Consider the following 13,988-nt stretch of genomic DNA (forward strand, 5'->3'; position numbering starts at 1 on the left):
GCTTATAAATGTAATGTATTATTATTATTATTATTATTGTAACATTATCCACTCTAAACTGTTAGACAAATTCATAGTTTTTTAAGAAGGCATTTACTGTTCTTCTGATATGTGTTGGCTTTCTTTGCACAAAGTGAACATAAAAATTAATGTGTACACCTTATTGACAAACGACTGACGAGGCCATATGGAACAAGAAGAGTGTTGCTACAAGGACTGACATTTTTCTGTCGTGGAAAAAAAAGAACCACTTTATTTGATTGGTCTGAACTCTTATAATAGCCAACTAAAAGACATTGTGCCATACAATCATTGCATTTCATCATTGCATTTCAACATCGAAGTGGATAAGTTTTCAAGTTTGAATTTCAAAGACAAAAAAATGTCACGCGGGTTTTCTAGCTTGAGAAGATGCTCCAATTTTTTTTCGGCTTCAAGTCAGCTTTCTAGGAAATTCAAGTTTGTAAACATTTTCTGCCAATGCCTTTGTAAACAGCAACCATCCCATCTAAACAGGACACAAAACAAACAAATATGTGGAAACTGCCAGAATAGAATCATCTGATCATGTGTCGTGAGATAATTAAAAAGCTTTTTGAACGGGTGACAAAACACATCAAGTATGGAGGATGAGAGACTTGAAAATAGCTAAGTGAAAGTTGAAGATGACATTTGCAATGTGGCTTGTTTCAGTCCCATTATTTAACATCATGGAAATACAATTGCAATCTCAAAGATAATATGGTACCATGTACTCAGAAGTACAGTTACCATTAAGGATTGCAGAATGATGAAACAGGTGAAAGACTATTAAGGTCTGCGAGTGGTGGGGGGAAAAAATGCTGAATACTACCAATTATTCGTGAATATACAGACAGCAGGTAGTACGCCTTTTGTTAGTTACAAAGCAAAAAAGTGCAAATATGGTGCAGACCATTTTGTTTGGTAAAGTGGGTCATAATTTGCAACGGATTGTTTCTGAGACTTATGAAAAAAGGTACAATAGGGAAATAAAATTGAAATAAACATTGAAGAATATCTCTGAGAAAACTAGTTAAAGCTGCCTTTTTCCCCTCTCAAGTCACAAGGCATGGCAAAAGCATAAAAAAAAAAATAGGTGTGGGGGGTGGGGGCAAAACAAATGTTCCAGACCGGTTTAAACTGTGACAACATTTTAGAGCACAACATTTTGAACATGGTGGAAACAGCAGAAACAGCAACATGTTACCCCTGTCAGCTTTATGGGGTTGGGGGAGTGGGGGTGGTGGCGGTGGTGGGGGTTGGCTCACTTCATTTATTAGACAGGGTCACGCTATTCCTCATTCGCGTCACTCTTTAGTTCTGAGACCAGTGTTCACAAGTTTCCTCGAAGACATTTCCCTGTCTCGAACGTACTGACGTGGGATGGATTCTATCCACTTTTGTTGAAAATGACACACACACGGGGCGTGAACATAACCAAATATCAAAACGGTTTAAATTTTGAGCACTGCATGTCCTTGGATGTTTTTCGTATCCAGACAGTGCCGCAGGAAGAAACCACCTCCGTTGTGTCACATGAGCAACAATAAATCACACGTCAAGGTGGACGCTGGTTTGGGAAAGGAGCCAGGGAAAAACCATTGGTGGCATTCAAGATCACACACCTTCTTCACTTAGCAATAGAGTGGGTTAAAATAAGAAATAATCAAGTTAAGAAAAACACTGCAAAAAGGTTATTCTATTTACATAAAAGGATTTTTTTTGAAGATGAGTTATAGCTTTACAGAAATTAAACAAAGTCTCTTTTTACATATCAGCTTCACTATATCACAAGTCATCTCCTCAGTCGGGTTCACCTCCCCACCAGACTGGGTGCGGCTTCCAAACCAAAAGTGAGTCTCGGGAGAGCCCAGTCGCTCGTCGGCTGCTTGTACACTTAGCTTACAGCTAGGGGGCGCCATAGCACCAGGAAAGAATTGGACATCATCCTGTCTACGTGACACTTTTGTGTCCTGGAGGGGGTGGAAGAGATACCGCCTCATCTCGGGTCTCTTTTAATCCCTTCCTGCGGGCCAGGCTCAGTCATCGCTGTCTGACAGGGCCTCGTATTGCTCTGACATCAGAGGCGGCCACACACGCTGTTGGCCCACTGGAGCGCCAGTAGGAGGTGGCTGCTGTGGCTGCTGCTGACTCTGGATGGAGGGGGAAGATATGGAGGTGGGTGGCGTACTGCTCATTATGCGCATGGTCAGTGGGTTGTAAGGAAACTGCATGGAACCTGGAACGAGAAAGACGATATGTACGGAAATGACATTTGAGAATGCCTTTATCCAGCATTAAACAGACATGACTGACTGACCTGCCGACGAAGGTCGGTCATCCCAACTCCATTGGGATTGGGCTTGTGCTTGTCTGTGATAGTCTCCCTCGGAGTGTACGGAGGACACTGAGGAGGGGCGATCTCCTCCCAAGTAGACCTGACCCAGGTTAGGAGACTTTGACTTCCGGCTGTTGGCTTTGTTGCCCTGCTTCTGCTTCACTGTGGGTGTGGCCAAGGAGCAACATGTTAATTTTTTTTCCCCCCCTGAAAAGTATGTCATGTATAGACTAAACCAGGGCAAACATTTGTGCACAAGGGCCACATATGATTCTTCAATAAATGGACAGATGGACGGACCATTTATTCATAGATTATATTTGTTTTTTAACAATTAGAAAATGTACAGAAAAATTCCACTCTTCCATCTTACACTTTTTCATCAACCAATAATTTCGAAATCTATAGCTTTATTATTTACAATAAACCAATAAAATTATCCAATGAAGTAAAAAAAAAAAAAGTTTACCCAATTTTTGCGCATAAAGCTATTTTATTTGTTGCGTGATTGAAAGAGTTAAATCGTTCATTCTTTTAAGTATTTTAAAATGTTAGTATTTAATAACTTAAATCATAAACCAATTATTTAGGAAAAAAATACTCTAATAGGTAGTTTATTTTATGTCATAAAATTTTATTTCAATGACAAAAATTAATAAATGACTTATTGAGATGAATAAAGAATAAATAATGAAGCACATTACAGGACTTTTAATACTGTAAATCAGAGGTGTCAAAATTTTCTGTGACGGGCCACAGCCACATGGAGTTTACGGTTTCTCTCAGAGGGCCAATATGACTCTGAAACCATTAAGATGTATATATAATTACCTCATCATATTCAACAATTGAATGGATAGCTCATTTTGAAATCAGAAGTTAAGAAAAATACTTCAGATCTGTTTCAGTTCATTTGGAAAAAGAGGTTTGGTCACAAAAATGCATGCATTAGCTGAAGTTAACATAATTAACTGATGTCAATATAAAAATAAAGATATTTTGCAATTTTGGAATAGAATTCAGCAAAAAACATGAAGTGGGCCACAGGAATCAGGTCCTCACATGCCTCGAGTTGAACATCTGTGCTGTAAATGATCAGTGGGCTGGACTGAAGAACACAGTAGGCCTCATCCAGCCCGTACAACATACCTTGGCCACCCCTGGTAAAGGCTGAGTTAACAATTAGCATGTACCTATGCTTGGCGACGGGCTGGCCTCCTGGCGGGTGTCACTGCTTGCGTTGGATGAGTTGCTAATGGTGCCTTGGTGCTCCTCCGGTCTGTCCTCCAAGTTACCCATTAAGGCTTTACGGATTATGTCCTCCAGGCCCAGGTTACTGGCAGGGTCACTGAAGGAGTGGTTCCTCGGGTTGATGCTGCCTAGAAATCGCAATGCGACAAAATATACAATGAGAAATGTTGATCCCGACCAAATAGAAGCTCTTTTCTGTCGTGCTGGAGCCGAGCCCAGACTTCAGCTCACGAGATCATAGGTGGATTATTTAAAATAGCCACATTCAAACGTATCTTTGTAACTTACTGGAGCTGGTGACAGCGGGCAGGTTGAAAATCTCTGTTCCTGGCTGAGCATTTCCTGTAAGACACAATTAGTTGTTGAAAATCACAAACTAATACATCAATGTAACGACATGGTTTGATGAGCTTGAAAGTCAAATAGAGCCAGTGAAGACGACACACGTGCCCTCCCTTGCACACACACAAACGACTTGTTTCACCCTTGGGTGCATGCATTGTGGGTTAAGGCGAAATGAAGACGAGAAGCCCCACTTACCAACATCAGAATCACCAACACCAGAGGTGGAGTTCAACTTACGAAAGATCTCCTGCTTTTTGGATTTCACCATAGGGGAGGTGTTCTCTAGTTTGGTGAAGAAGGCCGGCAGATAACTGACACTCCCAGGGGACCGTGAGTCACTCCTTGAAAAATAATCAGAAAAGCGTTTCGTTTTTTTGTTTGTTTGATTTTTTTCCCGCATTCTGGTCTGTGCAGCTCACGTACCTGATCTCAGAGTTTTCCGCCTCTCGCCTTTGGGGTGCAGGCCCACCAGTCTCCTGCTTTTCCAGGCCTTGGTAGCTCTGCGGTGGGGAGATGGGTTCATAGTTCTCCATCTGCCTGCCACCTCTCTCTGGAGACTTGCCAGGACTGGAAAAGGGGAAAAAGATCCGAGGCAAGTTGTCATGATTATGGGTGATAATTTTGTCTCGCGCCGATGATTCAATGATGAAATGTCCGTTTCTGTACCGAGATCTGGGTTTGTCTGTGGTGTTCTCCGGGGAAACCCTGCTGGGGGGACGGTGATGATGCGGGGGCTGGATTGGATTCTCAGGGCTGTAGCGGCTGGGCACCTTGGCTCGACTCGACGAAGACACGGGTGGCATCGTGCTCTGGAATGTGGTGGAGGCTGAAGAGGACACGGCGTCTTGATTCCGCGCAAAGTCTTGCGTTATAATATGCTGGGTGGCACAAAAGGGAAGGATGACAAAACCAGGTCAGTTTTCATCTTTATGGTATATCCAGTTTACAGTACGTCACGCGTATTTCCTACCGAAATGTGGTCTGCCAAGGTCATGACCCGATGCGTCTTGGGGATTTGAGAATAGCTGTCAGCCTGGGATGAAGGGGGATGCTGGGAACTGGGTTGTGGTGGATCTGCCGAAGGCCGGTATCGACTCAAGTCATAAACCCGCATGCCAGCTAATCGGATTCGGGAACACAGCATGAATGATGTGGTGTGAGTCAGGGTGAAGTAATGCATTGATTTGACATCAGCACTTGACATCGATTGTATTTCTTTTTCTTTGGTGGAATGATTATACAAGATCCATCTTAAATTTTAAAAGGGGACCATTTAGCGTAACAAAAGGTAGTCTGTGATATCCTTTTCTTGGGTTTGCAAGATAATTTGGGTTGGAAATGAGCAAGACTATTTTGGTTGGTCGGAAATAACCGATTTTGAATAGTTCATTTTCTCATTCATATGAATAAATATTGCGTATGTAAATAAGCTTCGCTTTGATTGGGTCTCTAAGAGGCACAAGTTTATTTCTCCTTGCTCTCCTCAGTTTTATCTGGCCAACAGCTTCCCTCTGACTGGTTAGGTGCCGATATGTGGGTGCCCTGGGTGTTCTCTTCAATGCGTTGGCTCCATTGAAAGTTAGCAGGCTGTCAGCAGAATTATATTTCTAAATGAACTTTCAAAATTCTGCCAAAGTAAAGTGGTCAAATATCCATCTTGAATTATGCTCGAAACTTTGTGAAAGATACAAAATGTGTCTGGCAGAGATGACACTCGCTAAGGCACATTCAACCAAAATATACTGCCGTCATGTCTATATTTGAGCCTGTATGTATAATTTTGATGCTGTGTGGATTTTGGCATTGGCTTGTCCACTAACTACCTGGGTGCATGTGCGTGGTCGTACCTGCCGTCTGCTGGCCTTCGTCCATTTTTTCCTGTTGGGAGTGGACTGGGGAACTCGCAGGACTTATCACTTCAATGGCTCCTCCGCCAGTGTTGTCGTATCGGTTTGATGACACTGGATTGTGTATTAAAAACAAAATGTTTTGAAAATTTGGTAATCTTGATAGATACAAATGCTGCATATTTCTCAGTTGATAATACAGGTTGCGATAGCTTCTCATAAACTCACAGCTACTTGAGGAGTCCGAGCTTTGAGAGCTTCGCTCTCGGGAGTCTTTTTCTGAAGCGATCTTTCGGGTGATGATGAAATCAATGAAGTTACCGGTCGTAATGGTCGTTTTTCCATGGGTTCGAAGCTCTTCCTCAATGCGGGACTTTGAGGTTTGTGGCCCTTTATCTTTAACGCCAACACCCTCGGGGTACGCTGGGTGGGGCTTCCCCCCCGGAAGAGACATAGCACCATATGGTACGGATCGCCGGTCTGGCTCCTGCTGCTGTTCCGAGATGCTTGCTGTTCTCCGAGCTGCCGAGCACAAGTCGTCATCCCGCTCATCCCGTTTGCTCTCCTTCACTTTGGTCACATCCACGGGTGGGGCAGAGGCGGCAATGTCCACCAAAGCGGCCAGTGCGTCAGCTGCAGTACTGTAGCGAGAGTTACTCTGGGCTGCAGCTGTTGCTGCTGAGGAATGAGGCCTAAAAATAAAATTGGGAGCGTTTTCAGAGAACCCTTTAAGCAATGATGCATTTATTGTTGTCATGCATTCTATTTCCTTTTTATTTGAAATTGAGATCACATGTAAAAGGCATGCATGAATCCAGATCAGATCAAGCTGGTTTGACTTACATTAAAGAAGTGATGACACTTTTGCCCTGAAAGATGCTTGGTCGCTGTTGAACAACCACTTCCTGCGTTCTGAGTGAAGGGGAAGGAGAATGCAGATAGCCTCGGCTTCCTGGCCGGCCTGGTTGCTCAACGCCACCTGATCAAAACAAAATGCACATTCCAACAATGTCAATCATCGGGCTAATGTTGTGGTGATAGCGTGCCTTTGCTTTTCGAAATAAACTAGGTGAAGAGAAAGGAGAACATTTATGTTCAAAATGTTGATTCATGAGAATACGCTCACCTCCACGAATGTAATCGTTCGCCCGCTCTCGCATTTCTCGATCCCGCTGCTGCTCCCTTTCTTTTTCCCTCTCCTTCTCCTGCTGCTCACGGTCGCGTTCTCGTTCCCTCTCCGCACTTGCGGCAGCGGCAGCCGCAGCAGCAAGGTGGGCTTGGTGACCTAAGAGTAAAATAAAGACAGACAGGTTTATTTATTCATTATACCACACGCAAATGGGATTTTTGGGGGTGAACCGGAATTATTGAATTGTTCGCCAACTGTAAGGCCTGTCATGATTAAAAAAAAAAAAAAAAAGGTTTCCGAATAAACGATCGTATCGGGGTTTTTTTAAGGCCACTGATATAATGATGGTGGACTGACATGTTTGTTTTAATAGCGATTTCAAAGCCCCCTCGATGCACCTGCATTGAAGAGATAAACTCGTTGCGCTGGTCACGCTGTCAATTCTTTCAATGAATGTTCCCAGAATCAATGGTACATAATCAAAAAATGAAATGGTACAAAAAAGGCACCATAGAGGTTAGCTGTAAGCAAATGCGCATTTTTGCGCCGGCTCATGAATAGATGACAGAAAGGGTCGCGTGTGCCTACGAACAGATGGCACACATACAAACCGAACGGTCTAATCGGGTTTCAACAGCAGCTCCACCCTTCGTGTTATGTGCCCGTGTGAGTTGGCACTCGCACGGCGGCGAACGAGCAGGTTGACTGAGAGAAGAGGCAACGAAGCGACGCAAGTGGACGTTAATGATGTATTTAAACAAACACGCATGTAAATGACTATTTATTGAGTCCCCAAAAAACTATCATGTTAATTTTTTCTCATCGAGCGATAAGTCGATAAAGTAATTATCGTGACAGGCCTACCAATAGTCAGTATTATTGAGGGTGACATCACGAAGCTTCCTGCAGGGATAATAATAGCATGTCTCGACATGCGTTTTCAAACAGTTCGAACCTCTGGTGGCCTGCACTCATGCACAGCTGTCATGTCACGGCCCAGGCACAAAGTTTTACTGTAAACAAAAAATGTGTCGCGCCATGCATAACCACTACAGGAAGCTTCTTAACTCATTCACTCCCAAAGACGTTTTTCAACGTCTTTTCAGACTTGGTCCAGAATTGGCTGGTACTGAATGAGTTAACTGATTTGGGTCAATACAGCCCAGTCACGTAGTGCTTACTATTTTTAGATGTCATTGGATACGTGAGTAGAGTTGCATGTTTATACCAAGCGTGAACGCTACTGTCTACTTTTGACTACATCATTCATGACTTATGCTTACACTTAGTCTGGACAGGAAAGAACTGACCTTGGACACCCTTGTGCAGGTCTGCACGCCATGAGAGGCGTGAAGGAACACAAGATTGCGGCGAGGAAATTAAGGGAAGATGGCGTGTAAGTATTGGGGATGGAATCCTCACCTGGCGATATGGAGGTTGGGTTGAAAGCCCTAGTAGTGAAAGGGGGCTGAGCTCCGGGGAGGTAGGCGATACGTTCCAAAGTGGGAGTACCTGTTCCCCCAGGGTGAGGCAACAGGATAGTTGGAGGCATCTGGGCTAGATCAATTATCCCTTTTACAGACAGAAGCAAAGGGCCAATGGTGAACAATAGAAACCAAATCATTTTTTTCTCAATGTACTAGCACTGCATAAACCCATCACCATCATCTGTCAGTGCTACCAAAAAGTTTGGTAATAGGAAAGCAGGGCTGCGAGAAAGTTTCAAGACGAGGCAACCACTTGCAGAGTGGGTTTTTTTGAATCACAGCTATCAATTGTTAAAACAGAGCCGGATATATTGCAGCCTTATTTAAAATAAGCAAAATGTCGAAGAGGTCATTTGCTTCTGGACATCTGCAAAAGGTATCCACTACTATGTCACAGCAACAAAGTGTGCAAACTAGGGCCCCTCCCAACCAGGGTGTCTTGTCCGGGTACGAGAGTGCCAGCTGGTGGAGAACCATACCTCGAGCTCCAGCTGGGTACGGGATAGAAACAGGCTGTTCCCGCGGTGACACCCCACGGGGCATATCAGGCCGGGGGATGACTTGCATCTGCTGAGAAGTGATGTAATCATTGAGGATGGTCTGCCGCGTGTTCTCCATGGTGTATAGCTGGTATGTGTTGTGGTAGCCAGTTGGAGATGGTTGTCTGGGAAACATGAAGGCTGCAACACAGTGGAGCGCAGGAGGGGAAACGATTCAAATCCACATGATCTGTATTCACTGCTGAACTTGTTTTTTCCAGCACCAAACAATGCTGCACGTGCTTCATATTCCGTACAAGAAAGGCTAGGTCAAGAAATAGCAAACAGGCGCTACAATGACATTAAGCTACCTCTACCCTTTCCGTAATTGATACATAACATTTCCTAGCTTGAAAAAGCTTTTACAGCTTTAGGTAATACTATACAAATTTTAGCTAACAGGGCTAGCTTGGAAAGAAAATGCCCACTTGGCAATTTAAGCACGATGTATATGTGACTGCCAGCCCGTACGTAGTACTAAAGTATTTATTTATTTTTTGTCATTAGATCATTTAAAGGTCAGCTGTGAAGTAATTTTAGAAAATCCCAAATTAAATGTTTTTGTCACGAGTAAAGTAATTAAACAAAATACATGAAAGCATGAAAAAAATCATTTCGATTTCGTAAATTCGACAAAGTAATCGTTTTCCCAAAGTGAGTCAAATCCGGAAGTGTGACGTCACTTCAAGGATAACAATAGCAAGGCTCATTAGGCAAAGTGTACAAAGCCAGTCAGAAATCGATTCGGAAAGCGAAGTACTGACTGTATATGAGCGGTGATTCTAAAGTGATGTAAGGGATTTCAAACAAAATACCAGGATCAATCACTCGGTGGAAGGCAATACTGGGGTCAAGATGTGGAGGCAGGTGGGCTCGGTACACTTCCCCTGGAACAACCGGCCGGTGATGAGGGTCGAAGGGGCTGTGAGAAGCCCTGGGGTCGCCACCCGCCACTGGGGACTTGGCTGGGACACTTTCCCTCTGCGTGGGGGTCATGGCGTTCTTTCTTTCATGTGCACCAGATTTTGCTCCTTTGTGGGTGAGAGGGAGACACAACTTTTGTAATCAAGTAAGGCTCACCAATTTTGATTGAAATGGTATCATACTGGCTAGATTGCTAACATTCAAATTATTGTGAATATGCTGCATGTGGCAAATACCGTCTGATGAACGTCCCAGCATGGGTGAACCTCTGGTCACGGAATTGGAGCTGTAGTTCACAGGGGTCCTGCGAGCATTGGCGTCCTCGTACATGCCTGGGCTGAGCTGAGATTTTGCAGCTTCTTGGTGTGTGGAGCGCAGGACAGAGGTGGTGGAGTTGACCACTGAGGTGTGGCGCACTGCCTTGCTCTCCTCGTACTTGCTTCTTTCCATGGCTTCAAGCTGGGGTAGGCCATGGGAAAGCTTACTGGGACTGGTGATAAGGGACTTAACATTGTGCTTGATTGTAGGTTGGTTCAGAGAGTGAATCTAGGAGAAACACAGATCATGATCATACCGTAATGTCGAACCAAATATATCCAAAAGACTTCGGTTACCTTGGCAATTGTTATAAAATGAAATTAACTCATTTAATGCCAGCCGTTTTTCTCAAATAAGGAGAGCCGGTGCCAGGTATTTTTTTACCATTTTGACTAATTTTTGAAGGCCTGTAGAAAACTGAGTTCTCTAGCTATATAAGCATGGAACGTACCAAAAAGAAAGCTTTAAACCTCTTTGTTCATCAGAAAAAAAGTAAATTTCTACCCTTTACCATGCTTCAGTAAACAGCAGTTAAAAAAGATGTTTTTGTCAAAGGATGCATTTCAAGCAGAACTTCACCATTTTGTTTTTGGATTTCTGGTATGTCAAACATCTAAAAAAATGTTTTCCAACTAAATAACAACAAAAAAGGTCACTTTGATTGTAAAATAACAGATTATTGCAAGATCAGCACTGCAGTGATGCATGAACCTATGCATGAACTTTTCATGAATGTTGAACTTTGTGTGTTTGCGTGTACGTGTGCATGCATGTGTGCACGTGTTCATCAAGGATCACGATGGGACTTGGTCATCTTTTTTGGATTTGAAAAATATCTGTTGTAGAGTTAGCTGCTGGTATTTATCCATGTCCTCACCACCACACTGCTTCTGCACGTCACCTACCTCGAAATGCAGGATCACCATGCCACACCCACAGCCACTCGCACTGTGTGGACCAAGATCTGATCAAAGCCACTCCTACCATCTAGTGGTTATTTATCAGACTGAAACATTCCCACAGCCTCGATACTGACTGAGGAGGTGAGCGAAGCCCTTTATTAATGTATTTTTAATTAAAAACAACACCCAAAATGTGTTTCTACGTTTTGGCACTAAATGATAGGTTTTTTGCGAATGTATTTTTATGTTTTGGCATGAAATGAGTTCAAGGGAAATTGAATGACAGAAATAAATAATCCACCGTTTGAAAAAGTCTAACCTGAGACATGGAACCTTCTATGACCCTCCTATCAGAGAGGTCAGGGGTCTTTCTGAGGTCCTGGCCAGACTGGTCTTGTCGTGGGATTTCATGAATGGAGCGTCCAGTCTCTTTGATGGTGTTAACTCCCTCGTAGGGCTTTCCTTTGCCAATTCCTCCATCAAAGGAGCGGATAGGTGGGCTCTCTCTTTTAATCTGCTTCCCATATTTCATAACATCTTCGTATGATTCTGCAGCAGTTCTAGGTGTTCCTAAAAGGTGAAAAGCGCATATTTTATTTCTTCTTCAGTGCCCAACAAAAATGGGCAACTTTGTAATTTGTTACCTTGCATGATCGAGCCAGTGATTATTTGTCGGTCTTTAGAATCTCCATGGAGGCCCTCTCTGGGCAAAGCTCTGCTTATCAAACCTGTGCAAAAACAGGCTCAGTCTTGGTTATACAGAATTGGCACTTAGACTCAGTCAATAGTGTACAGTGTATGCATTTGTACAATCGCACCAAAGTACCTTCAAATGGAGCTCCTTCCCTGCCAGGGTGGCCCCTGCTGATGGGTCCCTCCATCATGTCATAAGTGCGTTTCAACTCAAGGCCAGTTCTGGGACTATGGGTATTTTCCCTTGGGTTCTTGATGGCTTTTGGACAAATACTATTAAAATTACATCTGTGTATTTGTTCACGGGATACATCCACGCATTGTTAAAAACCTAGTCAGAGTGCTCACCATCATAAGAGAGGATGTGACCACTCTTGCCCTCATAAATAACATGACCTTTAGCCAGTTGGTCCCTGGCCTTGTCAGAGTTACCCAAGTCTTCTGTGGCCAGTTTTGTGATGGTGCCCTTCAGCAGGTCAGCAGCAACAGTAGATTGGGAAAGGGCTGGTGTGCCCTGGAAAAGGAAGTAGAAGAAAAAAAAAACATCAAGGAACATAGTTCAGAAAGAACACATTTGAATACTTTTGCCGTCTCGTCATCTTTACCTGAGTGATTGATCCTCTGAAAGCCAGGTTGTCGCCCATTTTAGACGGATTTCCTCGACCATCATGTATTGATGGACCTGCAAAAGTAGGTCAAATTAGTCCTTACAACAGTTTAAGTGTCCATTAGTACAAAAAAAAAAGCAAAAAGTAATGACATCAGAACCACTTTCTCAAAATTATTCAATGCCTAGTAAACATTTACTTGCAAGATAGCTACTTTCACAGAACAGTGCATGCTCATAATATTAGTTGTGCAGTGTTATTTGGAAATGGTCTTGAGTCACCGCAAATTACTCTCTCTCTCGTCTTGAAATAATCTTGAGTTGTGGCCCGAATTTGCAATGGGAGAGAAATCATTTTGAGCGTAACTGTAGCTACATGTGGATTGCCTACCAGATTTGTTGGGATCTTGGTGTCGAGGCAGGCCCAAAGAGATGGAGCCCACAGTGTTCTTACTCCCGTCAGGCCCATAGATGGCATGTGAAGGCAGGTATGTGCCTGGCGTTCCCTAAAATAGCGGACAAGTCATGATCAGATTGACTCATTTGTATTGAGAAAAGCCAGAAATTTAAATGTGGCATAAAACGTGTAAATGGACAAAATAATAGAAAAAAAGTCCTGACTACCATTGTGTCCGTCTGCACGCTCTTCTTACCTGAGATATTGAGCCCCCATGAATGAAGGACGGTTTGTCAGTGGGTTTGGTGGTTGGAATGAGAGGAGGAGGAGAGGGAATGTTAGGCGGTCGACTGGATCTGCTGAAAGCCATCCGTGCTCCATCGGGCAGACTTTGGATCAGCTGGTTGGGGGCTGGGTGGAGGACTGAAGAGAATATTAGAAGAGGAAAAAAAACGGTCACTCTTGCTGAGTATTAGATAACATATGGATTACAAAACATTTACTTCGGCAATCTACAACTTTAGAATCAAAATCAAAGCTAACGCTTTTTTTTTTTAACAACCAATTTAATGTGTGATCTTTGACCATTTGCTCTCAAAGGTAACCATGACAATTGACAATTTTAATCTCACATAAAACGGACATTTGCACAAGGGTGTACGGATTTTTTTTGTTAATCCACTTAATGTTGAAAGAGTGGTCTCCCACACCTTAACGAACCCGATGAGCCACAAACCTTTCCTGCACCACAACTGTAAGACTCCATCCTCACCCATTTCCAATGTGTGTAACAAGACACAGAGGCGCCAACATTGAACTGGGCTTTCAGCTGCAGTACTTGGCGAATTGCACAAAACCCTCACTTTAGTAGGAGATTACATTAGGACACAAAAGCAATGGCGGAAAATGGGAATGGTTTAACAGTGCAGGTTATGACATCACTTCCATACAGCACAAGTTTAACCTCCTCTCATTGCAGTGCACACATTACTGTATGGCAGCCAACTTTTAGCTGGCCAAAGCCAGAATATGGTTGCTAATGCAAGACCTGCACTAAGTGCATTTCTCCTGCGTCCTTTCACATTACCAACCACTGCAACATTAACTCTGATCTGGGAAAGCTTAAGTGTTCCTGGATACCACACAGATATTGCATACTTCATGTTCTTTACTCTTCATGGGTTTTTTTT

The 13,988-nt window shown here is 43.3% G+C and overlaps 1 protein-coding gene across 6 annotated transcripts in view; it reads right to left on the minus strand.

The window, feature by feature from the left end:
* Positions 1 to 217: 217 nt before the first annotated feature.
* The window catches only part of ncor1 (nuclear receptor corepressor 1), a 51,087-nt gene continuing 37,316 nt past the window's right edge, over positions 218 to 13,988 (minus strand). For 3 of the 6 annotated variants that reach the window (XM_019895120.1, XM_019895115.1, XM_019895116.1), the window contains 23 exons: positions 13,055 to 13,221; positions 12,793 to 12,907; positions 12,400 to 12,476; positions 12,143 to 12,308; positions 11,928 to 12,053; positions 11,746 to 11,829; positions 11,421 to 11,671; positions 10,118 to 10,427; positions 9,773 to 9,988; positions 8,898 to 9,098; positions 8,354 to 8,503; positions 6,929 to 7,087; positions 6,646 to 6,781; positions 6,031 to 6,494; positions 5,803 to 5,916; positions 4,926 to 5,074; positions 4,622 to 4,833; positions 4,379 to 4,522; positions 4,151 to 4,296; positions 3,899 to 3,952; positions 3,553 to 3,738; positions 2,342 to 2,521; positions 218 to 2,260 (listed from right to left, as the gene is read on the minus strand). In XM_019895120.1, the coding sequence (XP_019750679.1) occupies positions 2,061 to 2,260; positions 2,342 to 2,521; positions 3,553 to 3,738; positions 3,899 to 3,952; positions 4,151 to 4,296; positions 4,379 to 4,522; positions 4,622 to 4,833; positions 4,926 to 5,074; positions 5,803 to 5,916; positions 6,031 to 6,494; positions 6,646 to 6,781; positions 6,929 to 7,087; positions 8,354 to 8,503; positions 8,898 to 9,098; positions 9,773 to 9,988; positions 10,118 to 10,427; positions 11,421 to 11,671; positions 11,746 to 11,829; positions 11,928 to 12,053; positions 12,143 to 12,308; positions 12,400 to 12,476; positions 12,793 to 12,907; positions 13,055 to 13,221 (4,007 nt within the window). In that variant the 3' untranslated portion in view covers positions 218 to 2,060. The remainder of the gene's footprint in view (positions 2,261 to 2,341; positions 2,522 to 3,552; positions 3,739 to 3,898; positions 3,953 to 4,150; positions 4,297 to 4,378; positions 4,523 to 4,621; positions 4,834 to 4,925; positions 5,075 to 5,802; positions 5,917 to 6,030; positions 6,495 to 6,645; positions 6,782 to 6,928; positions 7,088 to 8,353; positions 8,504 to 8,897; positions 9,099 to 9,772; positions 9,989 to 10,117; positions 10,428 to 11,420; positions 11,672 to 11,745; positions 11,830 to 11,927; positions 12,054 to 12,142; positions 12,309 to 12,399; positions 12,477 to 12,792; positions 12,908 to 13,054; positions 13,222 to 13,988) is intronic. The other 3 variants (XM_019895118.1, XM_019895117.1, XM_019895119.1) reach the window with 3 other exon arrangements.

This window comes from Hippocampus comes, unplaced genomic scaffold (genome assembly GCF_001891065.2).
Source record: "Hippocampus comes isolate QL1 unplaced genomic scaffold, H_comes_QL1_v1.1 scaffold177, whole genome shotgun sequence".
Taxonomy (NCBI): Eukaryota; Metazoa; Chordata; class Actinopteri; order Syngnathiformes; family Syngnathidae; genus Hippocampus; species Hippocampus comes.